The sequence below is a fragment of the Alexandromys fortis genome, unplaced genomic scaffold (assembly GCF_014885135.2).
Source record: "Alexandromys fortis isolate MF-2015 unplaced genomic scaffold, M_Fortis_MF-2015_v1.1 scaffold_182, whole genome shotgun sequence".
Classification (NCBI taxonomy): Eukaryota; Metazoa; Chordata; class Mammalia; order Rodentia; family Cricetidae; genus Alexandromys; species Alexandromys fortis.
The window spans coordinates 2968113-2989800 of record NW_026068068.1 but is presented as its reverse complement, the minus strand read 5'-3'; the positions used below and the strand labels follow the sequence as shown (position 1 = coordinate 2989800).

General features: G+C 42.7%; 1 protein-coding gene across 1 annotated transcript in view; it reads left to right on the top strand.

The window, feature by feature from the left end:
- Positions 1–11498, top strand: part of Abcb5 (ATP binding cassette subfamily B member 5) — a 134859-nt gene extending 123361 nt beyond the window's left edge. The window contains 7 exon segments of the mRNA XM_050120827.1: positions 2735–2887; positions 4776–4899; positions 4901–4981; positions 6602–6806; positions 9865–10059; positions 10732–10832; positions 11259–11498. Of these exon segments, the coding sequence (XP_049976784.1) occupies positions 2735–2887; positions 4776–4899; positions 4901–4981; positions 6602–6806; positions 9865–10059; positions 10732–10832; positions 11259–11498 (1099 nt within the window).
- The last annotated feature ends 10190 nt before the right edge of the window (positions 11499–21688 follow it).

Below are 21688 nucleotides of genomic sequence, written 5' to 3'. Positions count from 1 at the left end.
TGTGTGTCAACTAAAAAACTCTTTTATGACCTGTAGTATGCTTCTTGCTTAATGGAATTAATGTACTTTAGTAACTAAATATGTTGGTACATCTCACCATTCTTGTGGCTCATCTTTGTGTGAGCTGAGCCCAGATTGAAAGCGCATTTCTCTGGGTAGCCCTCCATCCAGATGCCCCAGGAGTTTGGGCAGGATTTGAAGGAGCTTGTTTGACTGTATTGTGGAGTTCAGCCCTGGTTGCTGTACGTAAATGCCTGTTGAGTTACAGAGGCTTGAGTTTAGCTCACTGCTAGGTGAGTCAGTCTAGGCAAATCCAATAACAATCCAGATGTTTAGGCATGTGGACACTGACCTAGCTTTATACAAAACACAAATGGGGGAAATCAAGAAGATTGATGTCCCTGACTTAGCCCTTAGGTATCCCATCACCACAGAACTCACACTCTCCATCTAGGTACCTCAGGATAAAGCCTGCCAGTCCTAGCTCCCCTCATACAATGAGAAAGCATGGTATTGGGGCTTTCTATTGTGGGACTTCTTGCTCTATTCACCTTTCTTCAGGTCATCGCCCTTCCCCAAGAACAAGGCCTTAAAAGAAACCCCTTCTGAGTAGTAACACTTGCATTCTAAAGAGGGACCTGGCACACACACAAACTTCAGGGTATCTGTGTCTGATGCTTAAAATGACTCAGAGTGGAAACTTTAGGATGGATGGGTATTAGGGCACATAGTAAACCTCACTGTGGCGGGTTTTAGTAAGAATGACCCAGATAGGCTCCTATATTTGAGTTTTGTCACCAGGGAGTGGGACTTTTTGAAAGGTTAGGATAAAGAAGTGTGACTTTGTTGAAGGAAGTGTGTCACTTGGGATGGGCCTGAGGACCAAGAGGAGAACTCTCAGCTACTTTTCCTGTACCATGTCTGCCTGTGTGCCACCATGCTCCCTACCTTGATAATAATGCACCAAGCCTCTGAAACTGCAAGCCAGTCTCCAATTAAATTCTTTCTTTTATAAGTGTTGTCTTGAAGCTGGGCATGGTGGCGCACAACTTTAATTCTAGGCAGAGACAGGCAGATCTCTGTGAGTTCAAGGCCAGCATGGTCTACAAAGCAAGTTCCAGGACAGCGAAGACTATACAAAGAAGCCCTGTCTGCCTTGATCACGGTGTCTCTTCACAGCATAGAACAGTGACTAAGACACACTCCAGGCTGTTTCCCAGCCCTGTACATTTAGGGCCCATGTCAGCACACTCCTAGTGCCGCTCTCTTCCTACCTCACTTGTTAAATCCTGACTTCAGTTTGATCCAGCCTGACTCTTGCTTGCACTTAAAACAAATACACCTGGGCACAGAGACACACATCTGTAACCCCAATGCTCAGGAGACTGAGGTAGGAGGATCCCAAGTTCAAGACAGTCCTGGCGTGTATAGTAATTTCAAGAATACCTTAAGTGACATAAAATTATATTGTATCAAATAACAACAAACAAGCATGTTTAACATGCTACCTAAATTCAACAAGACTTCTTGTTACACTTTATATTTAGTTTCTGAATGGCATTATGAATCATAAAAATTTCTTTAAAAAGTGAAAAAACATTTGGTATCTCAAAACTATTGACAACAGTAGTTTTAGCAACAGATACTCTGTAAACTGGTTGTTTTTATATGTCCTGTTTCTTTGTACAAGTAACTGGATTTGGGGTCTAAGGTCAAGGTCGCTAAAGAGATTACAGCCCCCACCCTTCCGGAGGTCACACAGTGGAAAGGGTGACATCCACGAAAAATCCAGACATACTTGGTTTTTTGGTTTGGTTTTTGACACAGGGTGTCTCTCTACATAGTTCTTGCTGACCAAAAGCTTGCAATGTAGACCAGCCTGGCCTTGAACTCACAAAGATCTGCTTGTCTCTGCCTCTTGAGTGCTAGGATTAAAGGAGGCACTACCCTGCCAAACCTCCAAGATAGGTCTGTGATGGATCAAAGCAAGCCAGCAGCTGGGTTCCCCATGCCCTTTGGCCTGGTGTTTAAATGTTGCTAGTGAACTGTGTCCAGTTGTAACTGAATTGTTTTTTATTTTTACATCTAAAATGAAACAGAAAAATAGTAGGAAAACATTTAGCCACATGTTAGATCACAACTCCAAGACCATTGGCCTGTTTGCACGTGTCGAAACAGATCAGAATCTACAACAAACTCCAAGATCACACAGCCGAAACAGATCAGAATCTACAACAAACTCCAAGATCACACAGCTTCTCCTTCAGGCTTGGTTGAAGTATCCTTTGGTCACTGCAGAAAGGGGAAGAAAGTGCAAGTCCATACTTTGCTCTCTAAACAGTTTATCTCTAAGGCAGAGGATTAATCTAAGCTCAGCTTCAGTCACCTGTGTAACTACATTGCAGGCAAACAAAGAAGGGCCTTGCGTCAGACCTCACCACCAGGGACACATTCTCCCTATTGTCAGTGCATTCTCTGCCAAATCTCCTAACAGGCACACCTTGTATCAAAGTGGCTGAAAGGTTTCACATTCACTGATTGGAATCTTTGATAACTAATCAAAAGAGGAATTTTTGAGATAACTCAAATTCAAAGGTTGTTTTGCCCTACAGAGCACCTGGCAGGGAGCTCCAAAGAGAAGCCATTGTTGAGCCCTCAGCATCAGGAATGCTATCTGTCTTCTGTCCACTCTTCCTTTTCTCCCAAGTTCTGCTGATGTCTTGTCTTTCAACAGAGTTTTTACTGCCATTGCATATGGTGCTATAGCCATTGGAGAAACACTTGTTTGGACTCCAGAATATTCCAAAGCCAAAGTTGGAGCTGCACATCTGTTTGCTTTGCTGAAAAAGAAACCAACTATGGACAGCTGTAGTCAAGTGGGGAAAAACTAGTAAATGCAACTAGAGTTTACGCGTTCACTTTCTTAGTATGAGTATTGCTGTTATAGAATATTCTAAGATCAGGTGCCAGAAGTTTGTATGGACAAATTTTAGCACTACAAAGGACAAAGAATGCCCCTAGAATGGATTCTCTCTCACCTCTACTCTTAAAGTATATATTATGTTAAAAGAAATCTTTAGCTTATATGCCCTATGTCATAGAATGTTCTATGAGAGATTGATTACTAAGTCAAAATATATTTAGAGCAATGGTTTTGGTCTTGCATGTCTTTCATGAATGTTGGCTAAATTTCATTTTTTTCTCTAATCACATCTGCAAGGTAATAATGCTTTTATGTCAAACATAAGTTTTCATGGGAAATGTATTTACATAAGAGGGAAAAGGGCAACTGAATATTTATTAAATTGTACACATAAGTTTAACTGCAAACATTAAGAGACCATGAGTATTGAAAAAGAAGCATCAGAGACCTAAATACTTTGGAGCTAGATACATTGCTTTTTTTGTGGAGGCAAGCTGGGGGTTTGAGACAGGGTTTCTCAGTGTAGCTTTGGAGCCTATCCTGGAACTCGCTCTGTAGACCAGGCTGGCCTCAAACTCACAGAGATCTGCCTGCATCTGCCTCCTGAGTGCTGGGACTAAAGAGGTGCACCACACCTACCCAACATTAAGCATATTTTGTGTATATTTTTTTGTTTGTGTTTGAGACAGGATTTCACATCTGTTGTGCAAGCTGGCCTCACACCCATTATGTAACTAAAAGTTATCTTTGAGCTTCTGATCCTCCCACACCCACCTGCCAAATACTAGGGACACAAAAATGTGACCCAGCACACATAGAACTGGGGACCTAACCCAGGGCTTCTTGAATGCTAAGCAAGTGTTCCTCCACAGAGCCCCCTTCCCAGTCAAACATCCTTTGTGCTTTTCCCCCTAGGTTCAGAATACAATACATGATGATTAACCTGACTAGGAAGAAGGGATTTGTCTGAAAATCCAGCCTTAGTCTATGTCTACCTTGATAGCAAAAGCCAAACACACTTTAATAAAATTAGAGTGTGTTATTCCATGGTAGAGTATGTGTTTAGCGTGTATGAAGCTCTGACCTTGACCTCCAGAAACACACACACACACACACACACACACACACACACACACACGGGAAGGGAGAGGGGAAAGAAGAGAACAAGAAGGGAAAAGGAGGGGAGAAAAGAGAGAGAAAGGCTTAACATAAACAAAGTAAAAACCAGAGCAAAAATAAATAAAAATAAAACAGTTAATATACTCTACTTATAGTTCTGGAAACTTTTTAAAGAATATCATTGGCAGAGAAAAGTGTTAGTTTACATGAAAATCACCAATGACTAAAGAGTTTGAAAAAAACAGAGAAAACTAAACTTTTATCTGAGTATTACTGCCAAATGATGACCAACTAAATATATAGATCGGAGTTCAAAGCATAGCACATATTAACTATAAAACATAGTCAAGTTTTCAAAATAAAAGGTACGCACAGAGTTGATATGGCCTGGCATTTCTGAGTTAAGCAGTAAAGGGTTTTCAAAAATATAATAAATTTAATAAAAGAAGAAGTTTAGTTAGAAAAGCTGGTCAACTAGTCAACAGACCTGGCTGTGGCCTAACTGAAGGAACCTATGATTTGGGGGAAGGTAGTCCACCACTGACAGTAGTGAGAACCACACGCATAAAACACAGATGCTGTTGAGGTCCAGCCATCGGGTAGCAGCTCTCTGGAGACAATGAGTTTAAAATGGAAATGGTGTGGAAGCAAGTCCAGTTTATAGGCAGTACTTACTCAGGGTATGGCCATGGGGTGCAACCTTCCAAAGTCCCTGTAAATATCTCCTCCTTTCATAGGACACCTGCAAAGAGAATTTAGAATTTCGAGAAGTCTCTTTCTTCTATCCATGTCGCCCCAAAGTTCCCATCCTCCATTACCTGTCCCTCATCAGCATTAAGAAAGGGAAGACTGTGGCATTTTGATGGGAGCAGTGGCTGTGGAAAAAGCACTTGTGTTCAACTGCTGCAAAGATTTTATGACCCCATGAAAGGACAAGTGGTAAGATGGACTTAAATTACCTAAGCTGGGGGATAGTGATAAAGCCTTAAATGTGCAGGGAAGTCTAGGTTTACCCAGTAGACAAACACAAAACCTAAAAAACAAAAAACAAAAAAATTCTGCTCTGCTTTTGGCAAAGAAAACATCAGGTCCAGATCAAAACTAGTGGGGAGGACTTTGAAATTAAGTACAAATGACCCATGGTGTCTTGAGCTTTCCTGACAACCATGATTTTTACCTTAGAAGCTGTAGGATTCTTTTGGAATATGGGTGTGAGGGAAAGCTAGGTTTTCTTCATACAGTATCACAGCTCCCTACACCTTCTGGCTTAAGACTGATAATGGTTTCCACCCCTTGGCTGATCTCATGGGCCTTGATTCCCCCATCTATCAAGACCTGTTGCAAGACTAAGGTATTTTCCAATTAATCTCCACTAAGCTGAGAGTCCTGATCTCAAAAAGAAACGATTTCCTCCTCCTTTAAACCCGACGATTACCTTCTTTACCTTGTTTGTGTCTACTGGATCTTGTGTGCCCGTGTTCCAGTCCCTGTTACTGTCTCTCACCACTGTTGCATCTCCCCCACCTCCTCCCCTTCTCATACACACAAAGCTTATTCCCTCAGAGAGTTATAGTTCACTAAAAGTTCAGGCTGTCATGCTAGCCCTATTCTCCTATAATCTGCAGTCTTTCCCCATTATGGATTATCAACAAACATTTGGAAAGCAGAGCAGTACATAAAACTCCCTTGAACTAGGTGGCATCTGTCTATTTTCAGGTAGCATATACACTCTCCCTGCTTGAAACCATTGGAGAATGATTCCCCACTAAGCAAAAGCAAGATTTAACACCATGAAAGTCCTTCACTGTCTGGCCCCTAACTCCTTTTCCCAACTTCCTCTCCTCATGTCTCTCACTGAGTGCTGAATATCCATCTCCCCAACTTCTATCTTCTTCCTTACTGCAGTTCCCCTCACCTACTCACTATATCTCAAGTGCTGCCTGTGTCTCATCTCAAAGTCACTTTCCATGGCCATCCTAAACATCTTCTGCCTCAGTCTATCTCTGTCCGATTACCCTGTCTTCATGTCACCTTCCCTTTCTGAGTTGTTGGTGTCATTAATGGCTGTCGGCTAGAATATATACTATCATGGTCACAGGGAGTTTTGAACTGTATTACTTTCTCAGTGCCAAGAGTCCTGGGCACACAGAAGGCATGTTCATCAAACAGCTGACTGTGGGAGTGTGCCCATCTCTACAGGTGGACTTGCTTATCAACGTGTGCCAACACTCTTGTTGGACATCAGTAATGGAGTGTTGCTACACCCGAAGGGGGCGTTGATCATTTTATATTTTACTTCAAGACAGAGGACTAGATAAACTCCAATCTCTGTGGTCATTTCTAGAAGTGTATGTTTGGAATCAACCTTTCAATGAGCTGGCAGCTGAGTGCTGCTGGCCAGCGGGTGATTTATGAACCGTCCTTTGGCAATGTACACTTCGCAAAATAGCTTGAATTTCTAGGCTTCTAGTTATTATGTGTTTCTGTATGTATACCATGAAGTGTAATATGACACGGCTGCTGGATCTTACCAAACTAGTCTCCAGTCTCTTCCTGCAGCTGCTTGATGGTGTTGATGTAAGGGAACTGAACGTGCAGTGGCTGCGTTCACAGACAGCCGTCGTCTCCCAGGAGCCTATGCTCTTCAACTGCAGCATCGCTGAGAACATTGCCTATGGTGCTAGTAGCCGCATGGTGCTCTCAGAGGAGATCAAAGAAGTTGCCGATGCAGCCCGCATCCATTCCTCCATAGAAGGCCTCCCAGGGTAAGAAAACAGACGAAATCCTGAGCCACAAAGCTGCTGAGTTCTGATTTGATGTACAAGGTTAGATGTAAAAAACAAACCTGACAATTTCATGTATTTTTTTTCCAAGTCTGATAGCCACACATATTAATGTGCTGGGCTTTCACATGTTACGTCTTTCTGTGCTGCACTCTGCCTCAGTGGTGGTATGAACTAAAAGACATGGTGTCTCTCTGAACTTTACTGTGTTTCCTTCAGATAGAGAGTGTGTGTGTTTTATGGAGAGGGCCCACTTGTTCGTCCCAGCTGCCCAGCTAGTTCACACCCTAAATAACCACACAGGGTTTCTCTGTGGCTTTGGAGCCTGTCCTGGAACTAGCTCATCTAGACCAGGCTGGCCTCGAACTCACAGAGATCCACCTGCCTCTGCCTCCCGAGTACTGGGATTAAAGGCTTGCGCCACTATCACCCGGTCCCAAGACAGCATTTTTCTGTGTAGCCCTGGTTGTGCTTGATCGGGCTGCCCTCAAACCCACAGAGATCTGCCTGCATCTGCCTCCCAGACACTAGAATTAAAGGTGGGCACCACTACCAGAAGCTTTTTTTTTAAAAAGCAGGATCTCACTATGTGGTTTTAGCTGACCTGGAACTAACTATGTAGATCAGACTGGCCTGTAACTCACAAAGATCCACCTGCCTCTGCCTCAAAAGTACAGAAATTAAAGGTATGTGGCACCTCTCCTGGCCAAGAATAGATTTTCTAAAGCAAACAAACTATTTCAATCAACATCTGTCTAAATATAAGACCTCAGTATCAATGTAAAACTCTGAAAGACAAGGCTAGTTTTTCTGGTAATCCTAACTATGACAAAGCTCCACATACAGCAGGTACTGCACTCTTCCCAGACAGCTAGATTCTAGTGATCTTATTCCTTCAGGAACTAGTTAGCCAGTTTAATGGTTGCCACCCTATCAGTCTCTGAGGACTTATTTTACCTTTCTTTCAAATGTATGTACTCACCTGTCTGCCGTGTCCTCATAGCTCAAAATCTGTACTTCCTTTCCTCATCCCTACAAAAACAGCTGGGAATTAATTTTATAACTCAACACGCAGCTACTCAGCCTGACTCTTTGCAAAGCACTGAGCTTGTGGAAGATGGCTGACAACCAGAGTGCAGTCCTACACATACAGAAATCACTGACGCTCACAAAGAACCCTCTTTGCTGTGAGCCCATGGATATGATCTGAGCAAAGGGATGGTGACAGAGACAACTGATGTGGTCCCCACTGGGGGACTCACACTTGAAATCCCAGAACTCACCAAGACAGTGTACATCAAAAAGGTCATAAGTAAGAATGGATCTAGATAGGGGTTGGACTAGGGAAAAGAAGATACACAAGTGTAGCATTTAAGAGTGTGTGGCGGTGTGATGGAACACTTAAATAGCAAGTCTGGTTCCTCCAGCTTCTGTAAAATACCCTGAAGAAAGCTTTAAGGTAGAAAGGATTCATTTGGCTCTCAGTTCCAGGTTACAGCCCACCACCTTGGGGGAAGTCAAGGCCGCAGGAATCTGAACAGTGAAGAGCAGAGAACAAAGAATGCGTCCAAGGTGCTCAACTCCATCTCTCTACTCACATAACAGGCCCCCTTCCAAGGGAGGCTGCCACCCACAGTGAGTTTGTCTTCCCACCTCAGTTAAAATAGCCAAGATAACCCAAAGACACACCCACAAACCACCCTGATCTGAACAATCCCTCACTGGGACTCCTTTCCCATGCCTTGTCTAGATTAGTGGGTAATCAAGACTAACCGTCCAGCAAGCAAAGGAATTTTACCCTTAATAGCTGCTAAGACCTCCCGAAGGCTTGTGCATAGGAATGATTAGATCTGGATATTTACTCATTCGGAGGCAATGAAAGTGATGACGTAGAGTGATGGAGACAGGGAGTTAGGAGAACCTCCAATTCCAGGGAATCTGAAGCACTCTTTTGACCTTCAAGGACACTGCACAGAGTGGTTTACAGACACACAGGCAGGCACAACACCATAAACATTAATTAATTAATTAATTAATTAATTAATTAACTAAAAGAGATAGGGAAGCAGTAGAAAGCTAGTCTTCTGCTCGCTTTTCCAGGAATTCATAGAGCATTATGGGTGTGGGTGTGGTCCTGTATATGATAATTCTAGCATTGGGAGGTAGAGGGAGGGGCACTAAAGAGCAGTCTCAACTATACAACAAATTCAAGATTGACTTCCTCGAGGCCCTGGCTCAAAAAGGGAAAAAGCAGAAGAACGAGAACGGCCCCTGATGAGGACAGATGTTTGTGTTGAAGCAGTGGTAGGAACACTGTGGAGACACTGAGAGGGGCGGAAAGTGATCCTGAGCATCCGGTGTGGAGGGGACACAAATGCCAGCCTCTCTGACTTGCAGAAGACACGTACCCAGGGAGGACTGCATCCTGCCATCTGCAGACATGCTCGTAGAGGATTAGCACGAAGAAGGAAACCTCATGTTTTGCCTGGTAGTTTTAAATGTTTTGAACTGGTAGTATAAATTCAACTGTGTTCATCAAGAACTTTCTTCCCCTTGTGCTTTAATTCTGAGGTTTCCGTTTTCGGAACTTGAGCTGGAGCTCACTTGGTAATTTGCTTGCCTAGGATACGATGTCATGGGTTCAATCACCAGTACCACATAAACAGAGAATGTTGGCAAGGCTTCTAATCCCAATACTCAAGAGGTGATAAAGGAGGGTCAGAAGATCAGGACAATCATTGGCTACATGGAGACTTCAAGGCCAGCCTGCTTGTGTGAGACTCTATCTCAATAATGGAAATGAATGAAAGGAAAGGAAGAGAGGAGACACTAGAAAGGAAGTCAGAAAGTTCCTTTAGAGAAGTCTAACAGCAAAGGTTTGCTCCTGGGGATCAGGTCAGGGGTGCAGAAAGAACCTAGAATAGATTTCAGCTGTTGTTGGGACTCCCCTTTTCAAGAGTAGAGAAATCTGAACTGCTTAGATGTCTGTCTCCCACAGTTGTTAAAGTGCTTTCTTTGTTAATGGCATGTTCCTGAAACAGAAATACAACACTCAAGTTGGACTGAGAGGAGTGCAGCTCTCTGGTGGCCAGAAACAAAGACTGGCTATTGCAAGGGCTCTTCTCCGAAAGCCAAAAATTTTACTGCTGGATGGAGCCACTTCAGCCCGAGAAGGTACCACCTTCTTGTGTCTTTTCATGTCAAATGGGAGTGGGCAGTATCATGAAGACCAAGGTCAGTTTGGGTAAATGAAGTCCTAGAGATGGCAGAGAGAGGGTTGAAGCCAAGCAATCAGGTTCTGAAGAGGCTTTCTCCTCTGAATCTCTCTCCTATCAAAATGAGTTTAAATCTGAATGTCCAGTCAAGAAAATTCGAGGAAGATGTCCTCTTTCAGTTACTTCTTCTCAATTGGTACGAAACCAACTAGTCTGTGTCTGAAGCAAGAAACTGCTCTAGGGAGACCATTCTGCTTATCCTACTGCCCCACATTTTCTGCAGTGAGAACAAAATGAGGTGGCGAAGAGACACGGGTATGGAAATCCTGCCATTGAGCTTTGGACCATCTCCTTACCTATATAACCATTCCAATTACACCTGCTGTCATAATGCTCTTCGAACCCAGTCCTCTTCTGAGTATTTTTTCTCCATTTAATTGGGTGGCTTATAGTTCAGAGGTTCAGTCCATTGTTATAGTGGGCATGGCAGCATACAGGCAGACATGGTGCTGAAGAAGGAGCTGAGTTTTACATCTTGATAAGCAGACAACTGGGAGCGGTCTGTCTTTTTGGGTGTGGCGTGAGCATGCATGAGACCTCAAAGTCCACCTTCAATGATAGCACACCTACTCCAACAAGGCCACAGTTCCTAAAGGTGATGCTAGGCTTCCTGAGCCTCCTTATTTCTCAGGGAAAGGTGAGTGTGCTATCTGCCCATGCCTGCAGCCCCACAATGCAGGACAATCAGATGCAATAGGGAGTGGAGTCAAAGCAGGAACTCAGTCTATTACTGTGAGTGTCTGCTTATAAAGGTTAAGGGACACTCTGTGACGTAAGGGTGCCTCCAGCCAATGAGAGGCAGCCATACTCTCCCCCGGGCTAGAGGAGCGGCTACCTAGTTTTTGCTGTCTCATCCTCACTCAAACTCGAGCCAGGCTTTTCTCGGCCCTACAGGCCTCAGAGTATAGGCCCTGAACTTGAGCCAGGCCTTTTCTGTCTCATAGGCCTCCGAGGTACAGGCCCTGAGATAATTTTGGCCCTACATAGCGCCACTGCCTTAGGAGCCCATTTTCTTTCAAACCACCACATTTTGACATTTCCTCTGGGAATAAGCAAGTGCAACAAAAAATATCATTATATTACTTTAATGGCTGAGCTTTGGCATACTTATGAACATCTGCTCCAAACTGGCAGTCACTTGGTCCTTTTCTTTTCCAGGTGGTTCAGCATGCCCTTGAAAAAGCCTGGAGAGGGAGGACCTGCCTAGTGGTGGCTCACAGACTCTACACAGTACAGAATGTAGATCTTATCGTAGTTCTACAAAATGGAAAAATCAAAGAGCAGGGAACACATGAGGAGCTCCTGAGAGACAGAGACACATACTTAGGATTAGTAGCTGCACAGTGTATGCACAGAAATTACCAGCCTTGCATGCATTTTGATCTTTATGTAATCTAAAGAGTACTTAGTAATACTTGGTCTGCTCTGGTCTCTCACTGCAAATGTCTATACCTAGAATCCTGACACTCGAGTACATGCCTGTTCTGTTCAAGTGTCTTTCCTTCAGATTTTGAAAAGCAAATCAGGGAGGTTGGAGAGATGGCTCAGTGGTTTAGAGCACTAGCTGTTCTTTTGGAGGAAGTTGATGCTGGGGGTGGATTCCCAGCCTTCACATGATGGCTCACAAGCACCACCACTCAGTTCCACTCGACTTCTGGCCTATGTGGGCACCAGACATGTGTGTGAGGCACATCAACATGTGCAGACAAAACACTATATACATAAAATAAAATTTAAAATTAGAAAAAAGACAGACTGAGTTTACAAAGTTGACCTGGAAAAGATACCTGTATCTCTCATTTCATAAAAATATCCTAACACATTTTCTTGTAAACAGTTTTATGCAGAATATGAGCATTTCTGTGGCAAAGTTTTGTGATGAAATTGGGGAGAACATCATCTAATTGAAAGAGTTTAGCTGAAAGATAGGATGCAGCTGGTTAGTCCTGGAGGATTGCTGCATCTTTCCTCGGGAAGTCTGAGCTTTGTAGCATGTCAGCATACTGTTGGTGTCTCCCTTTGCCCTGGCCTGTAACAGCCCCTCAGTGGGCAGGGGTGGGGAGTTCGAGAGCTGTACAGAAAAGATGGCTCAAGCTGTCCCAGGTAGTACAGACTTCATTCAGTCCTTCCTAAAGATTCCCTTCCAAACTTGGGTGTTGGTTTACTGAAGAATGAATACTTACTTAAAACAAAAGGTACTTCTACTATAGGTGAGAAATTAAAATGCTTTTCTGTATTGTTATCAAACAACTTATTTAAATATATATGTACTTAAAATATGTAGCATATGATTTATAAATTCTATATAAAAGGCAATATCAGTTAACTGAGTCATGTTTTCCACTTAAATACATAAGGACATCTTTACTTCCTCTCTTTCTAAAGGTTTTTAGGACATATTAGTTATGTGTAGTAATGGATTTCCTCACGACATTTTCGTACCTGGATGCACTTTGGTCCCATTCATTCCCTGATGCCCTTTTTATCCATCCCATCTGCTGACCCCCTTGCTCTTTTGAAGGAGCTCCCTCCCACTTCCATGTCCTTTTGTGTGTTACACCATGGGTGTAATAAGGGTTGTCTGCAGGAACATGGGGGGAAGGGGTTCCTTACAAGAGTATAGGCAATTTACCCACTGACAAAAATGGCACATGCATGCACGAGTACACATACACATGCACGTGAACGCACACACACATACACATATACTCAGCAACCACTATAAACCCTCAGAGAGCAGGAGTGACTACTGAGACCTTCTCTCTGCAGTGGCAGCATGTTGATGGCACAATTTTGTGCAACTCTCATGCAGATAGTCAAAGCTCCTGATGGTTCAAATGTGCCAGGGCCACAAGAACGGGGGGGGGGGGTTAAAACTGAGCTAAAGTTTGAGTGTAATGGGCCCCCATAATGTTATGGGGAGTGGAACTATTAAGAGGTGTGGCTTGGCTGGGCTGAGTAAGGCCTTGTTGAAGGAAGTGTGACAGAAACTGTGGAGGCGGGCTGTGCAGTTTCCTCTGCTCAGGATACCACCCAGCCAGTGTCTCAGTCAACTTTCTATTGCCAGCAAGTTATAGGACTCTCAGCTACTGCTCCTGCACCACGTCAGCCTGCACGCGGGCGGCCATGCTCCCATCAAGATAGTAATGGACTGAGCCTCTGAAACTGCGAGTGAGCCACCACAATTAAATATTTTCTTTCTAAAAATTGCCATGAGTTACAACCACTCCCCAAACCTAGGGGAAGTGCTGTGTGCGCTGCGTCGGCTGTTTCAAGACCTTTGGAGTCTATAAGACGGTGAGTCCGAGAAACCTGATGCTGAGCCTGACACTGCTGGATCCTGGTTTTGATCTGGGCTGACTGGGACCGTGCCCTTGCTCTTTCTCTTGAAGAGAAAGTATTTAGCTACAATTTTTATTTTACAGGAGTCCACAGTTAAAAGACTTTAGAATTTTAAAGAGACTTTGGACATTTAAAGAGACTTTGTTTTAAAGATGGGGACTTTTAACGTTTGGAATGTGTTTTATATTGAGGTCTTGATACTTTTATGAAATCCTAGAGTGAACAAGAAAGGAAAGGTTATAGTTGAATAGTGATGCATTTGTGTATCAGGTTGATAATGGGTCACTTGTGCAGGTTAGTTTTATGACAACTTGACATAAGCTAGAGCCCTTTCTGAAGAGGGAGCTTTGACTGAGAAAATGCCCCATCAGGATCCTGATGCATGATTGATGTGGGAGGACTCACTGTGGGCAGTGCTGTCTTTGTTGCGGTCCTGAATTGTAACAGAAAGCAGACTACAAGCCAAGCACACCTCGAGGACAACTCAGTAAGCAGTGTTCCTCCACAGCCTCAGTGACTCCTATCTTGACTTTGCTTAGTGACGCACTGTGATATGGAAGTGTAACCTGAAACAATTCCTTTCCCCTGTCCCCCTCAAGTCTCTTTTTGTCATGGTGTTTTATCGCAGCAATAGAAAAGTAACTAAAACAGGCATATTTCCTAATTGTAAGGATTTGTGACCTGAGAAAGACTGATTTCTGCCAGACAGCCTCTCACTTATTTAGGCTCGTCTTAGTCCAAATTTGTCTGAAGACCTTCAGCTACTTGCTTCTCCTTTTCCTCTGGGATTGGATATCATTATGAAGTAAGAGACATAAAGATGAAACACTGGGTAACACTGAAAAAGACAAGAAAGCCCTACGTTCAACGTGGAAGGTGTCCAGAGAGGGAAGACGCACTGCAGAAACATCTAGAGATGTGGTCACAGCAGTGTGCCCTACCCACCTCTTACTCAGATTGTAGTGTGCCTTCCTGTTTACTCTACTTAGGCCAAAGCAAACGAACTGACTTTCTACCACTGCATATTTCTGTTTCCCATGGAACATAGAGAAGTCATTGTTGTGTTAGGAGCGGCGGGCTATTTTCCCGGCACCCGGCTACCCGCACAGCTAGCTTTACCTGAAATAATTACACAGAAACTGTATTCTCTTAAACACTGTCTGGTCCATTAGTTTCAGCCTCTTAACCCATTTCTAATAATCTATGTAGCACCACGAGGTGCGCTTACCAGGAAAGATCTTAACCTGCGTCTTGTCTGGAGTGGGAGAACCATGGCGACTCCCTGACTCAGCTTCTTTCTCCCAGCATTCTGTTCTGTTTACTCCGCCTACCTAATTTTATGTCCTATTAAAGGGCCAAGGCAGTCTCTTTATTTAACCAATGAAATTAACACAAAACAGAAGATTCTTCCCCATCAAGTCATATGACCACATGAAATTTGTACCATATTAACATCAACTCGTGTATTTGTCTTTTGTTTGAGCTTTTATTCCAAAAGGATTTGTGAAGTGACACTATAGGCTGTCTAGAAAATTTACCCATAAGAAACAGGTAAGGGACTGACTTACTTTTCTATTGTGGTGACAAAATACCATGACCAAGGAAACTTATAAAACAAACAACAACAACAAAGGAACATTTAATTGTTCCACAATGGCAGAATGAAGGTGTGGAGGCAGAAATAGCTGAGAGCTCACACCCTGAGCCAGAGAGAGAACTCAGTGCCTTGGAAATCTCACAGTCCACCCCAATGACACATCTGCTCCAACAAGGCCACAACTCCCAAACAGCTTCACCAACTGGGAACCAAGTATCAAATATATGAGCCTATAGGGGGCATTCTCATTCAGACCGCCACAGGGAGGAAGTAGAAAGTTTGAAGTGGAGGTATAGGAGTAAAAGATATGATCATGTTGTGGCAAACCTAATCTCCCTATCAATAATAATTATAGAAACTTAAAAGTTCACTTTAAAACCATAAGTGTAGGGGCTGTAGAGATGGGTCAGAGGTTAAGAGCACTGGCTGCTATTCTTCCAGAGGTCCTGAGTTCAAGTCTCAGCAATGACATGGTAGCTTACAACCGTATGTAGTAAGATCAGATGTCCTCTTCTGGTGTGCAGCTGTACTTGCACATACAGCTTGAGTAAAATTAAATTAATTTATTAAATAAATTAATTAACTTTTACAAACCACAAATGTACATGGCTAAGAAATCCCTTCTCCTCAATTGATAGTCAAGAAGAAATTCTAGGAAAGGATTGATATTTGTTAAATTACCAAAATGTTGTAGATGACTGTGAAGCAAAGACTTGGAGAGAAAATAAAGAAAGGGAGGAATGAAGGAAAAGGAAAGGAGGAGGGAGGCTATAGGACATTGCTCAGACACTAAATGATGTAATACACTCTAGGAATCTGATTAGGAACAGAAGAAAGACATATTTCATGATCGAATTCTCACAAAACCCTAAATAAAACCTGATTTTTGATAAAGGAGCTAAAAGTATACAATGGAAAAATGAGAGCATCTTCGACAAATTGTGCTGGCAAAACTGGATGTCAATCTGTAGAAGAATGAAAATAGATCCATATCTATCACCATGCAAAAACTCAAGTCCAAGTGGATTAAAGACCTCAATATCAGTCTGAACACACTGAACCTCATAGAAGAGAAAGTGGGAAGTACTCTACAACACGTGGGCACAGGAGACCACTTCCTACGTATAACCCCAGCAACACAGACAGTAAGGGCCTCATTGAATAAATGGGACCTTCTGAGACTGAGAAGCTTCTGTAAAGCAAAGGACACTGTTGCTAAGACAGAAAGGCAACCCACTGACTGGGAGAAAATCTTCACCAACCCTGCAACTGACAAAGGTCTGATCTCCAAAATATATAAAGAACTCAAGAAACTAGACCGTAAAAGGCTAATCAACCCAATTATAAAATGGGGCACTGAGNTCTCAACAGAAGAAGTTCAAATGGCCAAAAGACACCTAAGGTCATGCTCAACTTCCTTAGCGATCAGGGAAATGCAAATCAAGACAACTTTAAGATACCATCTTACACCTGTCAGAATGGCTAAAATCAAAAACACCAATGATAACCTTTGCTGGAGAGGTTGTGGAGAAAGGGGTACACTCATCCATTGCTGGTGGGAATGCAAACTTGTGCAACCACTCTGGAAAGCAGTGTGGCGGTTTCTCAGAAAATTCGGGATCAACCTACCCCTGGACCCAGCAATACCACTCTTGGGAATATACCCAAGAGAGGCCTTATCATACAACAAAAATATATGCTCTACTATGTTCATAGCAGCATTGTTTGTAATAGCCAGAACCTGGAAACAACCTAGATGCCCTTCAATTGAAGAATGGATGAAGAAAGTATGGAATATATACATATTAGAGTACTACTCAGCAGTAAAAAAACAAGGACTTCTTGAAGTTTGCATACAAATGGATGGAAATAGAAAACACTATCCTGAGTGAGGTAAGCCAGACCCAAAAAGAGGAACATGGGATGTACTCACTTATATTTGGTTTCTAGCCATAAATGAAGGACATTGAGCCTATAATTCGGGTTCTTAGAGAAGCTAAATAAGAAGGAGAACCCAAAGAAAAACATATAGGCATCCTCCTGAACATTAACCTTCATCAGGCGATGAAAGGAGACAGAGACAGAGACAGAGACCCACATTGGAGCACTGGACTGAAATCTCAAGGTCCAAATTGGAGCAGGAGGAGAGAGAGCACGAGCAAGGAACTCAGGACCGCGAGGGGTACACCCACACACTGAGACAATGGGGATGTTCTATTGGGAACTCACCAAGGCCAGCGGTCCTGGGTCTGAAAAAGCCTGGGTTAAAACCGGTCTCGCTGAACTTAGCAGTCAATGAGGACTACTGAGAACTCAAGAACAATGGCAATGGGTTTTTGATCCTACTGCACCTATTGGTTTTGTGGGAGCCTAGGCAGTTTGGATGCTCACCTTACTAGACCTGGATGGAGGTGGGTGGTCCTTGGACTTCCCACAGGTCAGGGAACCATGATTGCCCTTTGGGCTAACTAGGGAGGGGGGTTTGATTGGGGGAGGGGGAGGGAAAGGGGAGGCGGCGGTGGGGAAGAGACAGAAATCTTTAATAAATAAATAAATAGAAAAAAAACCCTAAATAAGAAAAGAATGCAAATTCTTAGTCCCCAAGCTTTAGTTTAAGCACAAATTTGACTGTACCAGTTTCATAAATTCTTTTTCCTTATTTTCAAGACAGGGTTTCTTCGTATAACTTTGGCTGTTCTGGAACTCATTCAGTAGACCAGGCTCGCCTCGAACTCACCAAGATCCAACTGCCTCTGCCTCTCAAGTACTGGGACTAAAGGCATGTGTAAGACCCAGCACTATTCAGTTTCTTAGAGATGTGTATCATAAGAAGGAAGACTAATGAACAACAAATTAGTCTAAACAAAGAGCCTGACTCTACAAGACAGACGGAATTCACAGAACAACAGGCATGGAGACTCAGCAAGACCAGTGTGATTTCCCAGCATGGGACAGAACAAATCTTCAAAGAAGCAGAGAAGAAGTAAATGACTGATTAGTACTTCTGAAAAATGCATGCATGGGACACTAAGAATTGCAGAATGAACTGTAAAATGAAGTTTTCTGGCACTTCGTATGAGCATAAGATTAACAGCATAGACTCTGTTGGAGCCTGAAGAGTGTGCTCACAGTCCTGATGCTCTCAGTAGAGGGCTGGGTCTAGGTGCCTTGCCTCAACTCAAACCTTATTGTGCTGGGAGTTTGATGTCAGCTTGACGCAAGCTAGAGTAATTTTGGAATTCCACCAGCTAATCAACCGACCATTCCTCATGGATGGAATCCCACCAGTTAAGCCAACATCCTTCATGCTTAGAATCCCACAAGATAAGTCAACATCTTTCATGCTTGGAATCCCACAAACTAAGCCAACGTCCTTTCTGCTTAGAATCCCACCAGCTAACCCAACATCCCTTCTGGATGGAATCCCACCAGTTAATTCAACATTCCTCATGGATAGACTCCAACCAGCTAACCTAACATCTCTCCTAGATGCAACTGTGACGGAAAGTTTTTGTTTGCTTGTTTTGTTGTCTTCCTTCCTTCCTTCCTTCCTTCCTTCCTTCCTTCCTTCCTTCCTTCCTTCTTTCTTCCTTTCTTTCTTGATGTGCCTTTTCCTTAGGCCGTAAAAGCACAAATCTCTGAACAAAGGCCTATGCTTTTCATCTTTGGTTAACATCTTGGTGTGGAACCGTGTTTTTTCTACCCCTTCCACACATTTTTCTTATCCATCCTTACTGGAACACAGGGGAGTTAGAAATACAGTGCCTCCAACACTGATACCCAGCAAGGCCTCAGGCTTCCCAGTCTTTGTCACAAGTGTTCAGTGCATGGAGATATTAGATATGATGTCTACACTGATTGTTTCAGACTTTTGAATCGTCTCTGCTATCTTCACTTTCAGGGTCTTATCCTAACCTCTTTTTTCTTTCTGAAGCCCAGTTACATCTTCACCTCCTTCCTCTAAATCAGATCTTGATAACAATCTTGTGAAAACAAGAGAAGCACTGAGGAAACAGATGCTCACAGGTCCACCAACAGGAGTTAAAGGCTTACAAAATCATTTTTAAGGGACAGATTTACAAAATTGAAATTGGGGGAGGGTGTCTTTTAAGTAGAAGCATAAATATTGAGTAAAATAATGGCTAAGATTTGGAAGAAAGCCACAGTAAGGGCCACAACTCAACTGAGTTTCTGCTCTTAGTCCAGGTGCTACTGAGGTTTGGATTGCTGAGACTGGTTTTCCAAATATTCTAAAATAAATACTGCCTCGAGCATTGTGGATGCACAGCATGTGACTTGCATGGACTAAGTCCAAAATTCTATCTCCAGCATTATACATGCACACACACACACACACACACACACACACACACTTTGCTAAATACTGACTCAAATAATAAAAATTTTTGTAGTGATATTTCACTTGTATTTTAATAAATAAAGCTTGCCCAGAGATCAGAGAGTGAAACATCTGCACTAGTCATCCATACAGACCAGGCAGTGGTGGCACACACCTTTAATCCCAGTGGCCACACTAGTTTGTCAGAGAGGCTGGGTGGCAGTGCACACCTTTAATCCCAGCACTAGAGAGGAATATCGGACAGGAGAAGGCAGGAACTCTCCTTTTCAGACTGAAGATTTCTTAGAGGTAAGAGCTTTCCAGTGGCTTGGCTACTTTGCTGTTCTGATCTTCAGGTTGAACCCCGATATCTGTCTCTGTTTTCTATAATTCATGCTACAATTGTTTTTTATTGGGATGTACACTAGTGACAGCCCAGAATGACTTGGCGTGTTCCCATATATTGGCAGAAATCTTATGGCATTAACCTACACAAAATTAAAGCATTTGACAAATGATATCACAATCCCAGCACAGCCAGAACTAGTCAGAGCGATGGAAATCCCAGTCCTATTCTGAACTTGAGCAATACTTCACGGTTTTTCTCTTTGATGAAGATCCAGAACCCAACAGTGTAGTCAGACAAAATTTAACCCTCCTTTCTCTGCATCAATTCTTGTTAAGGTGGACTACTGAAGCAGCGATTAAAGAAGTTTTTCTTGACTCAAGTCCAACAAATACTTCTGAAATTAGTCCCATTTTAGTGCAGCGTACAAATATGCTCGCTCCCTGGTGGAGCCCAGTGGGTCCCTGCCAGGCATCAGAGAGTGTAGGAGACATGTTGGTGTTTGCTTGCTGTTGCTTTGCTTTTGGTTTGCCTTTTCAGCACGGGGTTTGTCTATGTAGCCTAGCTGTCCCGGAACTCACTCTATAAGCAAAGCTGGCCTCAAACTCACAGTGATCCACCTACCTCTGCCTCCTGGGTGCAGGAATTAAAGGCTGAGAAATGTATTTTCTAAGGGAAAATCCACAGCCTGCATCAGCATCTCAAAAAGAATTTGTTAATTCAAGAAATAAAAATTTTTAAAACTAATGAGTTTATATACAAAATGTTTAGGTAAGAGTTTTAAACATAAACTTTGAAAACAAGCATTATCTTTGCTTTTGAAATTTTTTAAATAAGATTTATTTACATTTATTTACTTATTGGGGGAGCACACATGTGGCACAGTGTGCAGTGAGGTCAAATATCAATTTGTGGAAATTGGTTCCCATTCCACCATGTTTGTCCTGGACATCAGGCTTGTGACAGGAACTCTTGCCCATAAGTTGAGACATCTCACCAGCCCTCACGGTTTTAAAAAAGATGATGATTCTTTTCTCCACTTTTATTATCTTCAGTGTGTTGTGATTTGCATGCTGTTAAAACAGGAAACCTGTCACTTTCCTAAAGGCCTAGTGAATAACAATACTGAGCTCCTGACGTGGTAACACAGAGGATAGGAAATCATCAGTAACTATGAAGACAAACTAATCTCTATTCTCTTACTAGTTTTAAACAAAATTAGAAACTGAATTCTGAGTAAATCCATGTATACCCAGAGACTAAAGTTTATACTATTTTAAGATACTTTCAAACATCGTAAGATGACAAAACTGTAATTCCTAAACATTTTAAAATAGAATAGTTAATTGTAGCGACATAACAACAAGATGATGGGGGGTGATCTCCTTTTCAAACAAAGATTGTTTTCTCTAAAGCAAGAACACAGGATAGTTTCAGTTTTCTTTTATGATCCTATGTTCTGAAATTATGACTGACTCATCCCCATACTCAGACTTATTTTTAATAACTTAAATGAGCTACTAAACACAACGAGGCACTTGTTATTCATTAATTGAATTTTTATTTCTGAACAGAAACAAACATAACATTTAAAACATCATTATAAATTGGGTACAGTAGCACACTGCAGTAATCCAATATGTGATTGGCCAAGGCAAGAGGATTGCCATGAATACAAGACCAACCTGAGACACAGTAGAAGACAAGGTGGAAAAAGCCAGGTGCTGGTGGTGCATGCCTTTACTCGAAGCACCCAGGAGAGGAGGGTGGATCTCTTTGAGTTTGAGACCAGTCTGTTCTACAGAGAGGACAGCCAATGCTATGAAGAGAAATCCTGTCCAAAAAGAAAGGAAGGAAGGAAGGAAGGGAAGGAGGGAGGGAGGGAGGGAGGGAGGGAGGGAGGAAGGAAGGAAGGAAGGAAGGAAGGAAGGAAGGAAGGAAGGAAGGAAGGAAGGAAGGAAGGA